Raw genomic sequence first — 20,685 nt, 5'->3', positions numbered from 1 at the left:
TTTCCCTGTAGGGTAAATACTTTCAATCCTTGAAAATATTGAAATAATTCTCAGGGTTTCTGAATAGTTATGTCTTTCCTCCTGCTTAGAACACTTTTACCCCTTCTTTTTGCTACCTAACACCAACGTTCTTTTTCAAGTATAAGCTCTTTTGTTTCTTCACTTACCCAACCCCCCAAAAAACCAGCTTGAACACCTATCTTATGCATATCAACTGTGTCCTGCAGTTAACTCAAGTTTTTGCTTGATAAATTATCTCCCTGAATGTATAAGTACTAAATACTGTTGAAATCTCTGCACTAATACATACTTAAATAAAAGTATGTTAATATTGGAAGAGTTTAAATATCTAAGCTTTACACAGGCATCTTGCTTCATAATTTTCAACTGCTGTCAGTTGTGGCTTAAACCAAAGATATTTTCTTCATTATGAACAGAATCACCCTGGCCTGAACAAAGGTGTTGGCTCCTTTTGGAATTTCTTTCACCGTAAATTGTCATTAAAGGCTTCCAAGCATCTTTCCCCAGCCAACTCAGAAATTAAAGGATTCTAATTAAAGAGATGATCCAAACAGACCCTCTGGAAGTTCTGTTCTTGTTATCTGTTTGGAGTTCACTCTCCCAGGCCTTGATTGTGGCTTGAAAGATTAAAGGTTAGATTTTCCTGTTCTGATATCAAGTATATATCATAGACAACAACCCACCCCAGGCATCACACATTCACATCCTCTCTACTTAATGTCATTGCATTATTATTTTCTTTGTTCTTACAACTGCAGCAGCAAATACAATTTCTCCCACCTGCACAAAGTTTTCACCAATGTGGGTTACTTTTTATATGGAAACATTTTTCCTTATTAGTTTTATTCAAATTGTATATATATACATATATATATGCACACACATACATATATATTTATACATGAAAGTATATATTTTTAATTTAGAAATATTGAAAATTCCTTCTAGAATATATATCTTTTCTATAACATGTTTTTTTCTAGAATATATATTTTTTCTAATTATATATTATAGACTATATTATATATATTTTGAATTTATTCTGTGTATTCTCCATATATTCTTATTATATGACTTATGTATAATTTCTAAATTTAAAAATGCTTAATATTGCTTTTTAAATAAAAATCAATATTCTTATGCCTTTTTATATTCAACTCTTTGATATGGAATTCTAGCCATTAGTAGAACAGTTGTCTATCCTGACTGCACTTTGGAATCATCCAGGAACCTTTGCAAATATCCATGTCTAGCACCCAATCCCAGAAGCTCTAATTCAATCTTCTAAAGGAATGGACCAGACATCTGTATTTTTATATGATCACAGATGATCCTAATATGCAGTCAAGATTTATACCCACTGTTTTAGAGACCCTAGAGTCAGTTTACACCTGTAATTCTCAAAATATTCTTTAATTGTTCAAAAGAAACAAACTCGACAGAAATATAAAACGTTTTGCTGCAGCTTTGTATAATGTTTCACCATGATGATACTATATATACGTTTTCTGTTGAGAGTCAGTAATATTTGTTACCATTTATAACTGGTAACAGGTAAAACTCCCAACAGATGATCATTTTGTTGCCAGAAATCAATTCACTTTTCTTACATTCCTGATAACAGCACTAACACACAAATGGAAGTAAACAGTTTTGAGATCACTGCTATGGGCTGAATGTATTTCCCCCGGATTAATATGTTGGTGCCTAATCTCCAATGTGATGGTATTGGGAGGTACAGACTATAGGAGGTGATTAGGTCATGCAGATGGAACCCTCATAAGCGGGATTAGTGCCCTTACAAGAAGAAATGTGAGAGAGCTGTCTTTCTCCCTCTCTCTCCCTCTCTCTCTGCCATGTGATGACATAATGAGAAGACTGCTATCTCTGAATCATTAAGAGAGCTCTCACCAGACAACAGATCTGCTGTCACCTTGATGTTTCATTTTCAAGTCTTCAGAATTGTGATAAATAAATGTCTTTTAAGCCACTCAGTCTATGGTATTTTTATTATAGCAGCCTGAACTGATTAAGACAATCATTTTTCTACATTTCGATCAGTAAAAAAGAAATAAGCCACAGTAGCTTCATTTAGAAGCTCAGTAATTCTACCAGTTGGCACATAATTCAAAAAATAGCTGAGCTTATGTCTTCTACTGGTGTAACATCTTATATCCTATAAACTTAGGTAATTTCAGTAAGATCCTAGTCTCAGCAAATCTCTATTATTAATAGTAATAAAATTATTAGAAAAATAAGATAGTCACAAAATGAATACAAAAATTATTATGCTTTTCAGTAGTAAGCACTCTTTCAGAAGAATACAGTTTTCTACAGTAAAATCTGTTTTTGTAATTATCAGCAAATATTAAAAAAATAAAATGTTGAGGTCAACCCTAGTAAGGATTGAGGAGAGATGGAAGCTGCTTCAAAAGCCTTATTTTAAAGAATGTAAATATGAAATTCCATACCTGGAGTATATTTTACATGAAATAATTAAATAAATAATGTCAAAAACTTTGATGTTTATGTTATGTACAAAAGCTCTAAGAAGTTTAAGTTGTTAATCATTAAGTTTCCTAACATATCAAAATAGGTAAATACCTTTAAGAAAAATTTAAACTACAAAGTTCTGTGATTTATCATTAAGGTAAATTCATAATTGAAGAATGACTTTTTCTGAGTCAGATATTGCATACTAATTCACATCATACTAAACTTTCAAAAAGGGACTTGGCAAGAAATTTTGGAGCTTCAGTTTTAGTATTTTTTTTCTCTTGGAGGATGAATATTCAGTCACTTAATCATCCTGTAATTGTTTTATTCAACATTCATCAGCAGCAGCAATAACATTACATCTGCTCACATCTCATTTTTTCCAACTAGGTAGACAAAAGAAAGATCTAGAATTAAAATAATTCCTAAGAATCATGCTAAAATATTTTACAAAAATAAATATGCTGGTACAAGCACTTTCAAAACTCTTTGGAATTATCTATTAGAGCTAAATATATGCCCACCTTACAATTACACTCCAAGAGAAATAAGTGCATATGCCCAACAAAAGCCATACACAAGAACTTCTTAATAGCCCCGAACTGGTAACAATTCAAATATACTTCATTAGCAGAATGCATAAAAATTGTGAATTTTGTGTGACAAAACTTTAGAGTAATAAGAACAATATGCTTCCTCTACATTCAAAAATGTGGATAAATATCACAGACATAGTGTTTAGCAAAAAAAAAAAAAATCTATATATAGAAGACTTCTTACAGTAGGATTCCATTTATATGAAGTTCAAAAGCAAAACAAATTAATGGTGAAAAATGTGGAATAGTAATTACCTACAGAAGGTAGTATGGATTCAAATTGGCAAGAGGAATCTTCTGGATTGCAGGAAATATTTTACATTATAATCTGAGTGGTAGTTCTGTGAGTGGATACATATATAAACGTGTATTTAAATGTACAGTGATGACCTATATACATTACTGTATCTAACTTACCTCAAATTAAAAATTGATGTAGTTCAATATTTTTCCTGAACAACACAGTCTAGTTACTCATAGCAATATTTTGAGAAATAGTGTTCATACATGGCCAGTTTGTGATTTAAATCCTGTCTCATAATTCTTAAATTATCATCAGCATTCTCTTTCTAGAAAAAAATACCCTAAGAGACTGGATTAATAATACTTTACTATTTGTTACTACAACTAGATATTAAGCCAGAGTTTTAACATTGTTAGTTTCAAGAGACGGCAAAGTCAGCTGATGTGTATAGCAACAATTAATTCTAAAAAGCCACTAGAGCAGAGTTCCCTGAATTGTGTTTCCCAGAATATCAGATGGTGTTCAAAATTTTCTATAGTTCATTTAGTTGGGAAATTCTAGGTAAAGCAAAGTTTAGAATATTTCTCAGATTTTAATATGCTCTTGTGCATTGTGGATTTTCACAGAAGTACAATATGCAGTTTTCTCCAAATTACTTGGCCATTAGAATCCATTTTCAGCAGAAAATTTCTCAGAAATAATTTCTCAGGGGCAATGAATGTAGACTTCTGGGAGGTGAATAAGGGATTTTATTATATCAATCAAAAAGAAAAATCCTAAGATCTTCAGGAACAGTTTTCCAGAGAGAGAGAGACACTGAACACAGCAAGAAGTTTTAATCTATAGTGTATAACCCAATTATATTTATCATTTTAAGGGGGTGATTATAAAGATGGACTTAAACAGTAGGCTGATATTTCACATGGAGAATTAAAAGGAATTGCTTTTCTTTTGGGGGAACACATAGTTATTTGGAATCCCAAGTTTTGAAGAAAGAGTTTTTATATAGGAACTGAAAATCTAGTAGAATTGGTAAAAATATTGTTGTGATGGAAATATTTTTACACACAATACACAAAATACATGCATGTAAGTACTTTGACGGAGGGTTTTAAACAAATTTATCAAAAAAGATATCACTAATGTGTAGAGTCCCTACCTACTCTTAGTTAGAAGATGAGAATTTTATTTGCAAATCTATCACTAATTGATTTTAGCAACTTGGGCATTTAGCAATTAGGACCTGAATTTTTCATTAGCCAAATGAAGGTATTAGACTTGTAGACAGATCAGATACACTTCAACTTTTAGTGAAGTTTTTGTAACTTATGTATAAATAAATGCAATTAGGTATCAAAAATTTAATTTTTTCCCTTGGAAAAAAGCTTTTAGAATTGTCCTCAATTAATATATATATATATATATATAAATTATAAAATTTATTCACATATCTTAAATATCTGTATTGTTAAAATAAACTTAAATGATAAACACAAAAAGTGAAAGTCAACAGTATTCAATTGATGAAATGGAATTGATACAATGAGTGACGTAATGTTGAAGCTGTATTAACACTTGGCCACATGCTTATGGTACTGATAGGAATGTAAACACAGTAAGGTTAAATATCTTTTACTTTCATATTCTTCAAAGATAAAATAGTAGTTCATTTTTAAGACTTGTTAAAAGTCTAGTATGATGTGATAAAGCAAGAGATATTTTTCTCGTCACAATAGTTACATGTTCTCTTACACTTTCTTTTCCTAATTGGAGTTTTAATTCCTTCTTTTAAATGCTATATCTGCTATTTCTGGTTTGCATATCATTAATCTTCTCAGAGAAGTGAGTTATAGAGATCATATACTAGGGAAATACTATTTTAGATCTTAAATTGGGTGTGACCGATTAATTTTAGTGGCTCATAAACTAACTGCAATAGATGAATTCCTAAATTTTTTAACAATGAACAATCTATGTTTTGGAATTACATGAATGTTTATATATCACAGTAAATATGTAATTATATATTATAAAATATATTACTATATATAATTATAAATATACAAACATATATAAATACACATGCATACATAAAAATATACAGATATATCTTTAGGTGCACAGTAATAAAATATAGCATTATTTTAGTCATATCTAATTTGTGCTAATAGTTATAGCTTTCAATTATTGTTTACTTAAACATTTAAAACTTCTGCCCAAATGCAGACTCTTTTTATTGTCTTCACATTGTTTTCTATGAAATCACACTGACGAAGTTAACAGTGGCTTTACTGACCTTGAAATTTTACAGTAATATAAATACTTCCATAAAATAATTTATATACTTTGAAGTACTTATGAAATGTACAGAACTTTAAAAACCAAATATTAAATATATGTGTGTGTGTGTGTGTATATATATATATATATATATATATATATATATATAACAATAGGCAAAGAGATTTGAACAGATTTCACAAAATAAAATTCTTGAATGGCCAGTACACAAATGAAAAGATGCTCAATGTCACTAGTCATCAAGAAAACTCAAATTAAAACTATAATGAATAAGACTCCTCAGAATGGCTAAAATTAAAAACACAGAAAAAAGCAAATATTTCCAAAATGTGCAGTAACTGAAATTGTATGCATTAATCTTGAGAATGTAAAATTGTACGTCTACTTTAGGAAAAGTTTTGGTAGTTTCTTATTCAAGGAAAAATACCTACCCTACAAACAAGCAATTCACTGCTATCTATTGACCCAAGGGAAATGAAAATATACAAACATGAAGGATTTATACAGGAATGTTCTTAGCAGCTTTATTTATAAGAATTCCAACCAGGTTTTCATCAATAGGATCTGGATTTAAAAAAAAAACACTGTGGTATATTCATATTCTAGAATACTATTCAACAATAAAATTAAATATATTATGGAGAAGCTCAATAACATAGATGAATCTCAATAACATTATAATGAGTAAGAGAAGTATTACACAAATCTGCACATGTGGCATGATCCCTTTTACATGAGATTTTAGAATGGACAAAACTATATTATGGTAAAAAATATCAGAACTTTGTTTGCCTCAGAGGGAATGGGGTCAGAGACTGCCTGGGAAGCGGTGTGAGGGAATTTCCTTGGGGAATGATGACATTCCAATCTTGATACACCTGTATCTAGATGCCTGTTTCACAAATGTACACATTTGTCAAAACTCAGAGAATGAAGACATAAGTTTTGGGTTTTCCACTGTATGGATAAAGTATTTTAAAATAATAAAAAATATTCTAAATAAATATTAACTCTAGTTAATGATATAGTTAAATCTAGTTAAAGTAAGAAAGAAGAGATTAATGTCTATAATATAATTTGAAATTAATACAACACAAAGATAAATTAATAAATGGAAAGAGGGATGGAGAGGCACACAAACACACACATAAATATGTGAAAATCAAACATAGCAAAATATTCATTGATGTCTTGGTTACACGGGTGCACACTGTAAAATTCTTTCAAATTTGCCTGAATGCTTAAAATTTCATTCTAAAATTTGGGTAAAAATAAAATATAAGGGATACATAATTCCCTTCAATAATTTCCTAAACCTTCATACAATTAAGACAAATGTTTATATTACTTCAAAGCATATATTTTTAAAGTATAAATTGTTGTATTTTTATTTACTTGTTTGTTTTGGTAATGTCAGAACACTTGTTTTTGTTAGGTCTCTATAGAAACTTAGTTGGCAAAATTTCCTGAGGACGTATAAACTGGCAAATAATAGAAATATATTCTTTTGAAATACTGTATCATGTGGACATTTCAATGACTGACCTTCATTACCACAGGAATTTTTCAGTAGATGAGGTAAATATTCACAAAATAACTTGCTGAGAGCTTTATTTAGATTGTGTTGAATCTATAGATCAAGTTGGGAAGAAATGTTATCTTGACAATATTGAGTCTCCTTATCTATGAACATAGGATATCTCTTAATTTATTTAGTTATTTTTTGATTTTGTTTATTTTGTAGTTTTCCTCATATAGATCTTGTACATGTTTTGTTAGATTTATACCTGAGTATTTCATTTTTGTGAGTGCTAATGTAAATGGTATTATGTTTTTAATTTCAAATTCCATTTATTCATTGCTGGTAAAAAGGGAAGTGATTCACTTTTGTATATTAACCTTGTATCCTATGAAATTTCTACAATCACTTATTAGTTCCAGGAGGTATTTTGTCAGATTTTGACTGGAAAGTCCAGACCAGACCCACATATATATAGTCAGCTGATCTTTGACAAGAGAACAAAGGCAGTACAATGGAAAAAGATAGATCACTACTCAAACTTCAGAATTAGTGAATCATTTTCCTACATACTAACAATGAACATGTGGAATTTGAAATTGAAAAGACAATACCACTTTCATTAGCACCCAGAAATATTAAATACTTAGATATAAACCTAACACAATATGTACAAGATCTATATAAAGACAACTACAGCACTCCAATGAACAAAATCAAAGAACTAAATAAATGGAGAGATATTCCATGTTCATGGATATAAAGGCTCAATATTGTCATGATTTCAATTCCTCCCAAGTTGATCTATATGTTCAATGCAACCCCAGTCAGAATCTCAACCACTTATTTTATGGATAATGACAACTGATCCTAAAGTTTGAGAGGAAGAAGACCCAGAAAAGGCTACACAATATTGAGAAAGAAGGAGGTGGGGGGACTGACACGAATGCACTTAGGACTTATCATAAAGCTACAGTAATCAAGAGAGTGTGGCATTGGTGGAAGAATTGACAAATAGCTCAATGGAACAGAGTAGAGTCCAGATCAGACCCACAGTAATATAATCAACTGATCTTTGATGAAAGAGCAATGGCAGTACAATGGAGCAAAGATAGCTTTTTCAACAAATGATGCTGGAACAACTGGACACCTACATGTAAAAAAAGAAAAAATGAATCTAGACACAGACTTGAAACCCTTCACAAGAATCACCCAAAATGAATCTTAGGCCTATATGTGAAATGGAAAACTATAAACCTCCCAGAAGGTAATAACACAGGAGAAAATGTAAATGACCTTGAGTATGGCAATGACTTTTAAAATACTACAAAAAAGGCATGATTCAGGAAAGAAATAATTAAGCTGAACTTCATTAAAGTTAAAAAATGTCTTCTCTGCAAAAGACAATGTCAAGAAATGAGAAGACAAGCCACAGTCAGGAAGAAAATATCTGAAAATAGCACATCTGATAAAGGACTATTATTCAAAATATACAATGGACTCAAACTCAACGATGAGAAAACTAATAACCCAATTTTAAAAATGGGCAAAAGACCTGAGCAGACACCTATACCAAGAGAATATACAGATGACAAATAAACATATAGAAATATGTTAAATGTCATATGTCTTTAGTGAATGGCAAATTAAAACCACAGTGAGATACCACTGTATGTATATTAGAATGGCTAAAATCCAAAAAGTTGGCAACACCAAATGCTGACGAGAATGTGGAACCACTCTCATTTATTGTTGATGAGAATGCAAAATGGTGCAGCTACTTTGGAAGACAGTGTAACACTTTCTTATAAAACTAATCATACCCTTCCATATGATTCAATAATCACACTCCTCGTAATTTCCCCAGATGAGTCGAAAACTTATGTCCACACAAAAACCTGCACACAGATGTTTATAACAGTTTTATTTTTAATTATCAAAATCAAGCAACCAACATGTCCTTCAGTAAGTAAGTAGATAAATAAATTGTGGTACATCCAGACAATGGACTATTATTCAGTACTAAAAAGAAATGAGCTATCAAGACATGAAAAGATTTGGAGAAATCTTTAGTGCATACTACTAAGTGAAGGAAGCCAATCTGTAAGGGCTATATTCTGTACGATTCCAACAACGTGACATTTTGGAAGAGGCAAAACTATGGAGACAATAACATGATTAGAGTTTATGGGGAGTTATGGGAGAGAGAGATAAATAGGCAGAGCACAGAGTATTTTTAGGAGGATGAAATTATCCTGTATGCTACTACAATGGTGCATACAGGTTATTATTCATGTGTCAAAATCCATAAAGTGTAAACACCAAGAGTGAATGCTAAGGCAAACCATGGACTTCAGGGAATAATGATTTGTCACTGTAGGTTCATGAATTGTAACAAAAGTACCATGTGGTGCAGGATGCTGATAGTGGGGGAAGCTTATAGATGTGGTGCCAGGAAGTATATGGGCACTCTCTAGACTCTCTACTCGATTGTGCTGTGAACCTAAAAGTGTTATAAGAAAATAGTCTATTTAAAAATTGGGAAAGAGAAAAGAAGCCCTTTAGGAGAAAATAAAACCACATTGCCACCATTGCTGATAGCATATGTAAGTATCCTTCTGACAGGATGTTGAAAATAGACATTTTTTGTTGGATGGTTCTACCAATTGGTAGTATAATGACTGACAGCCCAATCTTTGAATGGGCCATTTGTTTAACACACACAACTGATAAACTCCCAATCATTTTCAGACAGACTGGTGGCTAGTTCAAATTGTGTGATCTTCAATAAAGACCTTTTCCTCTCAGGCACTCACTTTTCCCATCTGTATTATATGCTTTTAAAGATGGATTGAATATTTTCTACTATTTTATAGCTCTAAAACCACTATCTCTCAGCTCATATACAGGGAACCTGACGCCAGAAATAAGCAGTAAGCAATATTAGTTAAAACTAATCCTATTCTTTTCAGCTGTGATCTATACACCATAGGGTTTTTATGCCTTAAACATGTTGAATGTCAAGCTCATAAATCAGAATATTTCTTTTCATTTATAATACAGAGCTTTGCTAATTGAATTCACAATAGAATTTTAATAATGGAAGATGTACAAAACAACTTATAATTAGTTTACACATTGAAGTAGTGAATACAAATATTAGGTTGTGGTATATTAATATTAATTTACCTCATTTGCCTGTTCTTAACTCATAAGCCTTTTTTCTACATGTACATGTTTAGAGTAACCACACTGAACCCTGTTATAAACTATGACACCTATATTTTTTTTTTAACAGGAGGTAGTATAATGTGCTTAATTAGTGGTAGATCTGGGTCTATCAGTAGTTTGTTTTCCTTAGCAAACTGATGTGTACTAGCACATTCTTTCCACAGAAATGAGGAGAAAAATACAACTATATCTAAAGATAAGAAGGCTTTGGAAGTTAATCAAAAGTCAATCAAAATGAACAGTAATGACAAACCTGTTTAACCGCATCTAGGTCCTAATATTCTGGTGCTTCTTGATCAGTAAAAGAATCAATAACTGTTCAGGGAAACAGGGATAAAGCCACTGTTTTTCAACTATCTATCTATCTATCTATCTATCTATCTATCTATATAAATTTTTAAAATTATTGAGTTGGGTAAGAGAAAGCATTGTGGCTCAGGTCACTTGAAATTCATCCCAGAGTGGTAAAAAACATCATAAGTGCCCAAGACTAGCACATAAACAGAGTTTTCTGGAATCCTGACAAGCTTGGTTCTAATATACTATATGAATTTGATTTATTTGACTACTTTGTTATATTTTATTGAATAGATGTAAGTAGAATGCTAATGCATCCCATTTTTAACATTTCAAAACTTCAAATCTTCAAACGAAAGCAGTTATAACTACTACTTTTAAAGTTTTACAAAAAATATTTTAATGTAGGGTCATAGAGGTATAAAGGGACAGACTTTATGCATATCACCCTACACATCTGTAATAATAGTACTGCTTTGAGAATTCATTCTCAAAAGGATCAAATGACGAGTAGGTTCTTATCTTGAAGATTTTTAAAGTTAGATATATCCCTTTATTGACTTATTTTTGGTAAGGAAAGTGATTTAGTCAACCACATGCCGATTTTCCCCAGATTAGCAAATATTTCCTGGTGTAAAGGAATAAACATGAAAGCAACACATTCGAAGGTCGACAAAACATTTTTTTCCTTAAAGTTCTAGAAAGTACAAAATTAAGCAGTAAAAGGTAGGATGAAGTTATACCTATGCACTTGGTTTGCAAATCAACTTTGAAATACACATCATTAGTTTAGGCCTTAGATACACTTGATGGTGACTCTGACCTCCTGATACAGGTGGTACTCCCCTTGTGTCTTGGGAGACAATCCCCCTCATGTTTTTGCACATCTCCTGAGCAGAGACACTGACTGTCATTTGCTCTGGAATCTATTCAAGGATGTTTGTACAGCAAGCAGCTTTGAAACACAGAGATAATGTCCCCTTCCGGAGCAAAAGCAAGTGTATATACAGCCTTAGAAGACAGAGATTGTATCTCTAATCCAAGCAAAGGGCAAGACTACCTACTGTCCAGTATCCTAAAGATAATGTCTTCTTCTGGTGCAAAGAACTGTCCATATGGTGTCCTTCAATGAACAAATCTTCTATATCCTATGGTGTATGCTGCTGTAACATAACCCTCTTTGCATAGCCCTGTGGAAACTAGGCTTCAGGCACTAGCTCAATTAATAGCGGAACTTCATTTATCAGAAAAAATAAATAAATGTTCTTCTTTTTCAAACATAATTTTTGGATTAAAAAATCTGATTTGCATTTCTCTAATAACTAGCAATGTTGAGCATCTTTTCATGAGTCTTTTGGCCATCTGTATGTCTTCTTTGGAGAAAAGTCTATTTAGATTTTCTGCCCATTTGGATTGGGTTGTTTATATATATATACATATGTAAATATATATATATAGATAGATAGATAGATATAGATATAGATAGATAGAGAGAGAGAGAGAACTGTATGAGCAGTTTCTATATTTTGGAGATTAATCACTTGTCAGTTGCATCATTTGCAAATATTTTCTCCCATTTTATAGGTTGTCTTTTCATTTTGTTTCTGGTTTCTTTTGCTGTGCAAAAGCTTTTAAGTTTAATTAGGTCCCAACTGTTCATTTTTGTTTTTATTTCCATTACTCTAGGAGACGAATCCAAAAAGATATTGCTGCAATGGATGTCAAAGAGTGTTCTGCCTACGTTTTTCTAGAGGAGTTTTATAGCATCTGGTCTTACATTTAGGTCTTTAATCCATTCTCAGTTTATTATTGTGTATGGTGTTACAGAATGTTCTAATTTCATTCTTTTATGTATAGCTGTCCAGTTTTCCCAGCACCACTTATTGAAGAGAGTGTCTTTTCTCCACTGTACATTCTTGCCTCCTTTTTTGTAGATTAATTGATCATAGGTGCATGGGTTTATTTCTGGGCTTTCTATCCTGTTCCATTGATCTATATTTCTGTTTTTGTGCTGGTACCATACTGTTTTGATTACTGTAGCTTTGTAGTATACTCTGAAGTCAGGGATAGTGATTCCTCCAGCTCCATTCTTCTTTCTCAAGATTGCTTTGGCTATTAGGGGTCTTTTGTGTTTCCATACAAATTTAAAAATTTTTTGTTCTAGTTATGTGAAAAATGCCACGAAATGCAAATCAAAACTACAATGAGGTATCACCTCACACCAGTCAGAATGGCCATCATCAAAAAGTCTACAACTAATAAATGCTAGAGAGGGTGTGGAGAAAAAGGAATCCTCCTACACTGTTGGTGGGAATGTAAATTTGTACAGCCAGTATGGAGAACAGTATGGAAGTTCCTTAAAAAACTAAAAATAGAGCTACCATATGATCCTGCAATTCCACTCCTGGCCATATATCTGGAGAAAAACATAATTCAAAAATATACATGCACTCCAATGCTCATAGCAGCACTATTTATAATAGCCAAGACATCGAACAACCTAAATGTCCATCGCCAGATGAATGAATAAAGAAGATGTGGTATATTTATACAATGAAACATTACTCAGCCATAAAAAGAATGAAATAATGCCATATGCAGCAACATGGACGGGCCTATAGATTATCATACTAAGTGAAGTAAGCCAGACAGAGAAGGACGAATATCATATGATATCTTTTTTATGTGGAATCTAAAAGAAAAAGATACAAACAAACTTATATACAAAACAGAAATAGACTCACAGACATAGAAAACACTTACGGTCACTAATGGGGAAAGGTGGGGAAGGATAAATGTGGAGTTTGGGATTAACAGATACACACTATTATATATAAAACAGATAAACAAGGACCTACTGTATAGTGCAGGGAACTATACTCAATATTTTGTAATAAACTATAAGGGAAAATAATCTGAAAAATAATATATATGTATATGTATAACTGAATCACTTTGCTGTGCACCTGAAACTAACACAAAATTGTAAATCAACTATACTTCAATAAAAAAATAAAACATAAAAAGTCAGAGATTTATTAATAATAATCACTAAGATATATATGGAATAAATATATCTATATATTAATTAATTAATTCCTTAACATTTACTTAATCAATCATTCCATCATGATGTCTTTACTTCCCTCATCACGACCATTTTTGCTCTTACATAATGGTCTAAATCGCTTCTTGACCTCTGCAAAATACATTAACATTTTAAAGGGCCTTCCCTTGAACATTCTGGAAGCAGTAAGATATTTCAGATGGAATGGCACAATTTTTAGTCAGTCGGGAAATAATGCTCCTGGGTTTGCCTGAAGGTTTCTATCCTCTGAGCAGTCACGGTTTTGATGTGTTGTTTAATGTTTTTCTCCTTCCCTAGAGTTCTCTACTGCCACTCTTCACCAATCCACATCTATCAATCTTTTAATACCAAAAGTAAAACATCACGTCCCACAAACGACTTCCTTGAATTATAGTGCACTGCCATGCATAGCAACACTCTCTGGACTTATTAAATTATGCAAACTCTTTGCTCCATTTGCACGGTAACTACTTTCATAGACTAACATTTTGATTTAGGAAGTAAAGGGACAGTAATGTAATTTTGGTTTGCTCTGCACTATAAAGCTGGGCATCACATTCTCTGGCCACACAAACATGTAAGCTATTTAAGATCTTTCAGTGGTCCCACTAGGTATACTCAAAGAGAACTCCTTATTGTCCTCATAAGATCTTCCCTCTAGCTTGGCTTTGATTACCAGTATCAGCAAACAATGTAGCAGTGTGATCAGTGCCGTAGGTAAGAAAAAGGACGTAAGATAAGGCACCGACCCTAACAGGATTTACAGTGAACTGACTAGGGTAATATGCTGAAATATTAGTACATGCATATTACAGGTTTGTGACTACAACAGGAGTTTTAATTGTGTTAGGAAATTATGACTCAGCAGGAAACAGAGAGGAGAAAGAAATACTGGATGAAAGAGAGGAAGAAAAGTCTAAGAATGGAAATGAAAAAAAAAAAAAAAAAAAAAAAACTAAGACAGTAGAGGAAAAGGAGCCCAGAATTTGTGGTTAGGTGATAGGAGTTTACATTCTAGTTCTCTCTTTATTGGTGAGAACAGACTATGGTTATGCTGAGATAGCAAACAACTCCCAAGTCTCAGTGGTTTAAAACAGAAGATTTTCCCCTAATTTCACATTTCAATTTTAATAATATCATTTGGATAAACAGGAATAATACTCCCTGCATCACAGGATTATTGTAGAATTAAATTACAACAATGTATATGAAAGTACGTAGTGCAATATAAGTATGCAATGTTCACTAATTGCCAGTGTGTTTCACTCATCCTAGTTGATTTAGACACTTGGGATGATTTAAGCTGACACCACCTTGATCAGATGCTGTTTGTCATGCTAGAAGAAAAAGAGAATTCAGGAAGATTTTACAATTGGGATCAAATGTTCAGCCCAGATGCATTTCATGTCACTTCTTACAATTCATTAGCCAGAAGTAGACACACAGTCACATCAACCACAAAGGGACCAAGACATAAAATCGTGCCTTACTACTATGTGATCAGAATGCAGAGAGAATAGGAAATACACAGCACACAGATCAAATTACTACAAAAATTACTCACTGTGGAATGGGCATTAAGATATATAGACTCTGTATTAAATCCTAAATCCTGCTTCCTAACATTATAAGGGTGTTGCATTAAACAATTACTAAACATTTTTGAAGCCCAATTTTCTCATTTATCAAATGGCAATAAAACCACTTATGACATGAAAATCTTCATATAATTAAACCAATGTATAGAATAAAGCTAACAGAGTACCTGGTATATAGTCAATGCTCTGTGAGACTAAGTTCTGTATGGGCTGCTCTGAGTATACAAATTCTGGAGATGGCTTAAAATTTGGGAGACTTCAGGGAATTTTCTCACAAATGCACATGGCAGCCAATAGTTACTACTAAGCTCAACACCCAGATTCCTAGTAACAGACCAGCAGTTAGGGTGGTGATTATTGCTTCCCAGTGAGACTTCACTGGGAGACTGGCCTAAACCAGAGCTACAGCAACCTTCAGAAGAAGGCATTCAATCTGGCCAAGAAAATGGAGGTGGGAACACTGTGGTTGTGCTTATGGAAAGGCAGGAGGAACAATCTGAACGAACATGAGATGTTTCTCGTTGAAGTTAATGTCACGTTGCTTTACTGCCATCATCATCTTTATGCTTTTCTGGTCCTTCTTCCACATCTGTTGTCTACCTATGCTTTTATCTACCTCTTACTAATCTCATTGATTCTGTCTGTTCCCCTCTCTTCTCCTTGGGAAAGTAACTTTTCCTCTCTGATTTTAATAATATCATTTGGATAAACAGGAATAATATTCCCTGCATCCCAGGATTATTGTAGAATTAAATTACAACAATTAATGTATATGAAAGTACATAGTACAATATAAGTATGCAATGGTTATTTTAAAATAATAATGAAGGAAGAGCCACTATTTGGATTTGCATTTTGTAATTGTATTTTACAATTTTACAGTGCTAATTAATTCCTACTCTTAAGTTCAATAAATACTTGTTGGGTAAATACATTGGATGAAACACAGGATCAGCTCCCTTAGATACATACTATGGACTATAATTAAGATTCTATAATTAGCATGATGGATTTATGTTACTCATCTTTATCTTGAGACAGACAAATATATTTGTAATCACATTTGTGTGTATATAGAGTTGTAAATGATATAACTATGTACATATATGTTTATAATTATATCTACACTATTTCTATGTAATATGACAAATAATTCTCACATTTCAGTTTTTGCTCCCAAAAGGGGATTCATTATACAGTTAACACACAAATATTTGATAAAAATGAATTCTGTATATACATTTGTCTGGATTCAAAGTACAGACACCTCTCTGGGGAAAATGTGGAGATTGGCTAATCAGAACTCAGTATCTATCATATCTATTATTTTATAGTTTTGTAGTTAATAACTAATATTTAATACTAGTGACACCTATCCAAAGGTTTATAGATGTTACTATTCTTTGCAATTTAAATAAAACTATGTAGGTTAAAAAATAAAAAATAAGAGGAAATCAATTTATGTAATGCTATTAAAATAATGTATTTTAAAAATTTATTAAGTATAGCTCTATTGATTTTACTCTGGTAAAATGATAGAAAAAGAAATTATTTCTGACTTATTATTAATTATAATAATATGATATAATTATATATGTATATCATCTTGATTTAAGCCTTATTCTAGCCAACAGATGGAATCATTCATTCTACATATATTTGTTTCTTGTTTACCATGTGCCACATACTGTTCTAGGTGCTGTGTTATAGCAAGATGAATAGTAGCTTATATCATAATGGAAAGAAACATCCAAGAAACTAATAAATAATTAAAAGAGATATCTTGCAAATAGTGATGTATTCTATGAGTGGAAATAAGAAATAGAGACACAGACGTAGAGAACAAACGTATGGATACCAAGGGGGGAAGGGGAGGTGGGATGAACTAGGAGATAGGGATTGACATATATACACTATTGATACTATGTATAAAATAGATAACTGATGAGAACTTACTGTATAGCACAGGGAACTCTACTCAATGTACTGTGATGACCTAAATGGGAAGCAAATCCAAAAAAGAGGAGATATGTGTGTACGTATAGCTGCTTCACTATGTGGTAGTGTAGAAACTGACACAACATTATAAAATAACTATACTCCAATAAAAATTTTAAAATAAACAAATAAATAAATATGAGAGAAGAGTACAGAAGAAAACGTTTTACAAAACTATTTAGAATATCAATAAGAAGACTAGAAAAGGGCCTTCCTATTTAAGACAAAAAAAAATGGACATAAAAAGTTTAGAACCTCTGGGACTAATTAATAAAAGCTTATTTCCCAGCAAAAAAAAAAAAAAAAAAACAAGAAGAAAAAAAAGAAAAGAAATCAAACAGGGGATCTAAGGAATGTCTATGTTTGTCCCATTTTCAATTATGGTTTGGGAAAGCCTAACAAAGTAGCATGTAAACCTAACTGGAATGAAAGCAGTGGAAACGGATGACCAGGTATCCCTGGGATTCAAACAGTGACTGATATAAACAAAAATAAATAGTATAATGAGATTAGTCTTCAAGATCTTGGGGAAGGAAAAGTAGATCCCAGTGGCTGAGTCAGGGGTTGATAGTGTGTGGAAAGTATCTGGTGGGACTTTTCAGGAACTTGCACAGCTCAGGGTGCTTCTGTATTCCTGTCAAATACACATGTTTACACACACACACACACACACACACACACACAAAGTCACAGAATGCCTCTTATAGCTTCATGTCACCTCTGTCTCATGTCATTTGAAAGTTAGGTATTACATAGCATTCTCTGCTCTCTGCTTCTACATACTAGCAATCATGTATTATTTCTAATTATTTCGGGCTAAACACACAGAGATGGAAAAGACTGGGAGGTGACTTTGATCATTTTGGGTGGGTATTAGTCTTTCTAAAACAGGTTTAACTCATTGTGTTGTTTCATTTCCTTAAAGGTTTCTTAAATCACACAGCAGTGCAGGATAAGAAATTTATCTTCAACGTCCAAATTTAATTCAAATTATTTATAAATAATACATAAAAATCTGTGGTTTATATTTAGCAGGGGAACAGTCAAAGCTCCTAGTCATGCATTCTACCTGTCATTTTTCTGCCATCGATTCAATTAAACAGTATCTACTATATTCATGGCACCAGGAATGAAAAGATTAGAAAGGCACAGTTTCTGACCTAAAGACACATAACATAGGGCAGACACAAAGCATGGAATATTCACTGGGTCTGTAACAGTATGAGTCAATACGTTGAATTAATAATGTGTTTTGAGAGCATTCATAAAGGAGTTATTATTTCTAAGTTTGGGGCAGTGATAAAACTTATTGTTAGTCCATGAAGTAGGGGAAACAAATGATATTTGAAAGATAGTAGAAAGAGGCCAATTCTCCAATTGTATTTATCCAGACTGAACACTTTAATAACTTATTTACTTTTACATGAGACTAAATTTCTACAATGATTTTTGACATTGAAGTATATTTTATATTTTACTTATTTTCTCTTTTATTCCTATCAAATCTATCCTGCATGTTATACCCTAGCCTATTCATATATTTAATAAATATATGCATTCAGAAAAAACCTTTAACATTCTAAGAATTTTTATTTCTCATCTATAGAATGAAAATAGATACGTCTTCATCAGTTTGTTTTGAAGATTAAATAAAATAATAAATTTAACAGCTTAGCCTAGTGTCTGGCACATAAAAATCTCAGTAAAGGTTAACAATTTTATCAAAATACAATAATGTGATGAAAGAATTTCAGCAAAAGTAAATGTCACTAGCATGTATTGAATGTAAGGGAGAAAATCAATATAGTTATGTTTATTTCAAGTGGTTTTTAAAAGACAAGTAGCATAAGAAAGTTTAAAATACATATGTTCTTTTCAAAATCAGCATTTTTGTCTTTTTTCAGTTCTCTAGGAAAACCAAAATGTATTGTAAACTTATTTGATTGAATAAAATGTTGCTTTAGTATCTTATTTGCAGTATCATGATCTGTTATTAAAATAAAAACACTAGCTTAATTTATTGTAAGTATATAATCTATATAATTTATAGAATTCCTAAATGTGAACTTATTTTTTTCTTGAAAATATTTAACATAAATGAAGTATTTTCTCAACATTAGACAACACAAAATTATGATTTTTGACAAACTTAAAATGTCTAATGATTATTATAAAAACAAAAACTTTGCCAAACTATATATCTCTAGATGGTACAGACATCTCTTTCTGCTTATCTTTATGACAAATTCAAGAACATAACAGTATTGTTTTATTTTGAAAAGTTCTAAACTTAAAATTAATATCAAAATAATAGAAAGCATCTGGGTGATTAGGTCTTAACATATTTACTGATTTTTATAAATCCTTTACTATTACTTCACGTGAACTTTTAATGACATATTTTTAAAATAGCCCATCTCTATAATTTGTTAAAAAGTATTTAATTTCCAAAGTTGTAAGTTTCCAAAGTACTACCATTTCATGTTTTAAAATGTGATTTTTATGTAGATTATATTCTGAAGGCATATTCTGAAATAAGTGCTCCTAAGTGAGTAATAAACCAGACAACCAATAGTTTAGTTCATAACTGCTAGACACTAGGAGCAAGTCCGGATGGGTACTGTACCTTGTGTCGCAATCTTATTAGAGGCTGATAAGATTTAAGGCCATATCCTGCTTCTTTGGTTGGCCTTCCTTCTGACTCCAGAAAAATGAATGCAAGAATCAAAACAGCTGACCAGCACTTAAACATCCTTATTGCTTTTCACCTGTGAAAATTAACATTTCAAATAATCAGAAAATACATTGTATACTGAATAAATGTATCAAGAAATATTCAATAGCAAATAGAAACCTTCATAGATCTAATCAATACCTGGCAGCAGTCACCAACTGAATCCATAATAGGTAAGCATCTCTGAATAAAGATTATCTTCTTGATCATAACAAATATTGTTTGTTTTACTCATACAGCTTTACACAACATTGAATAAGTAGAAATTTAGGGGCCAATAAAAATGTATTGAGGAACAATTAATAAACACATGTTGAAAGAAAATTTTTTAAAAAGAGAGAAAACATTAAACAATGATAAATTTTCTAAGCATCCATACAGAATACAATTATCAACATATTTTTAAATCTCAAACTCCTCTTTGAGGAGTTTTGAGGAGTATATATATATATATATATATATACACACAAAAAAAGATATATATATATATATATCATATATATATCCCACATGGAAAAGAGTTCATCTACTATAAAATACAGAACAAATGAACAGTTAATTA

General features: G+C 31.7%; 1 protein-coding gene across 3 annotated transcripts in view; it reads right to left on the bottom strand.

The window, feature by feature from the left end:
• Positions 1-20,141, bottom strand: part of FSTL5 (follistatin like 5) — a 707,698-nt gene extending 687,557 nt beyond the window's left edge. For all 3 annotated transcript variants that reach the window (XM_061191763.1, XM_061191764.1, XM_061191766.1), the window contains exon 1: positions 20,016-20,141. In XM_061191763.1, coding sequence (XP_061047746.1) covers positions 20,016-20,141 — 126 coding nt within the window. The remainder of the gene's footprint in view (positions 1-20,015) is intronic.
• Positions 20,142-20,685: the final 544 nt, after the last annotated feature.

The sequence above is a fragment of the Eubalaena glacialis genome, chromosome 5 (assembly GCF_028564815.1).
Source record: "Eubalaena glacialis isolate mEubGla1 chromosome 5, mEubGla1.1.hap2.+ XY, whole genome shotgun sequence".
NCBI lineage: Eukaryota > Metazoa > Chordata > Mammalia > Artiodactyla > Balaenidae > Eubalaena > Eubalaena glacialis.
The sequence above is the reverse complement of the archived record's forward strand: the minus strand, read 5'-3'. Positions and strand labels throughout refer to the sequence as shown.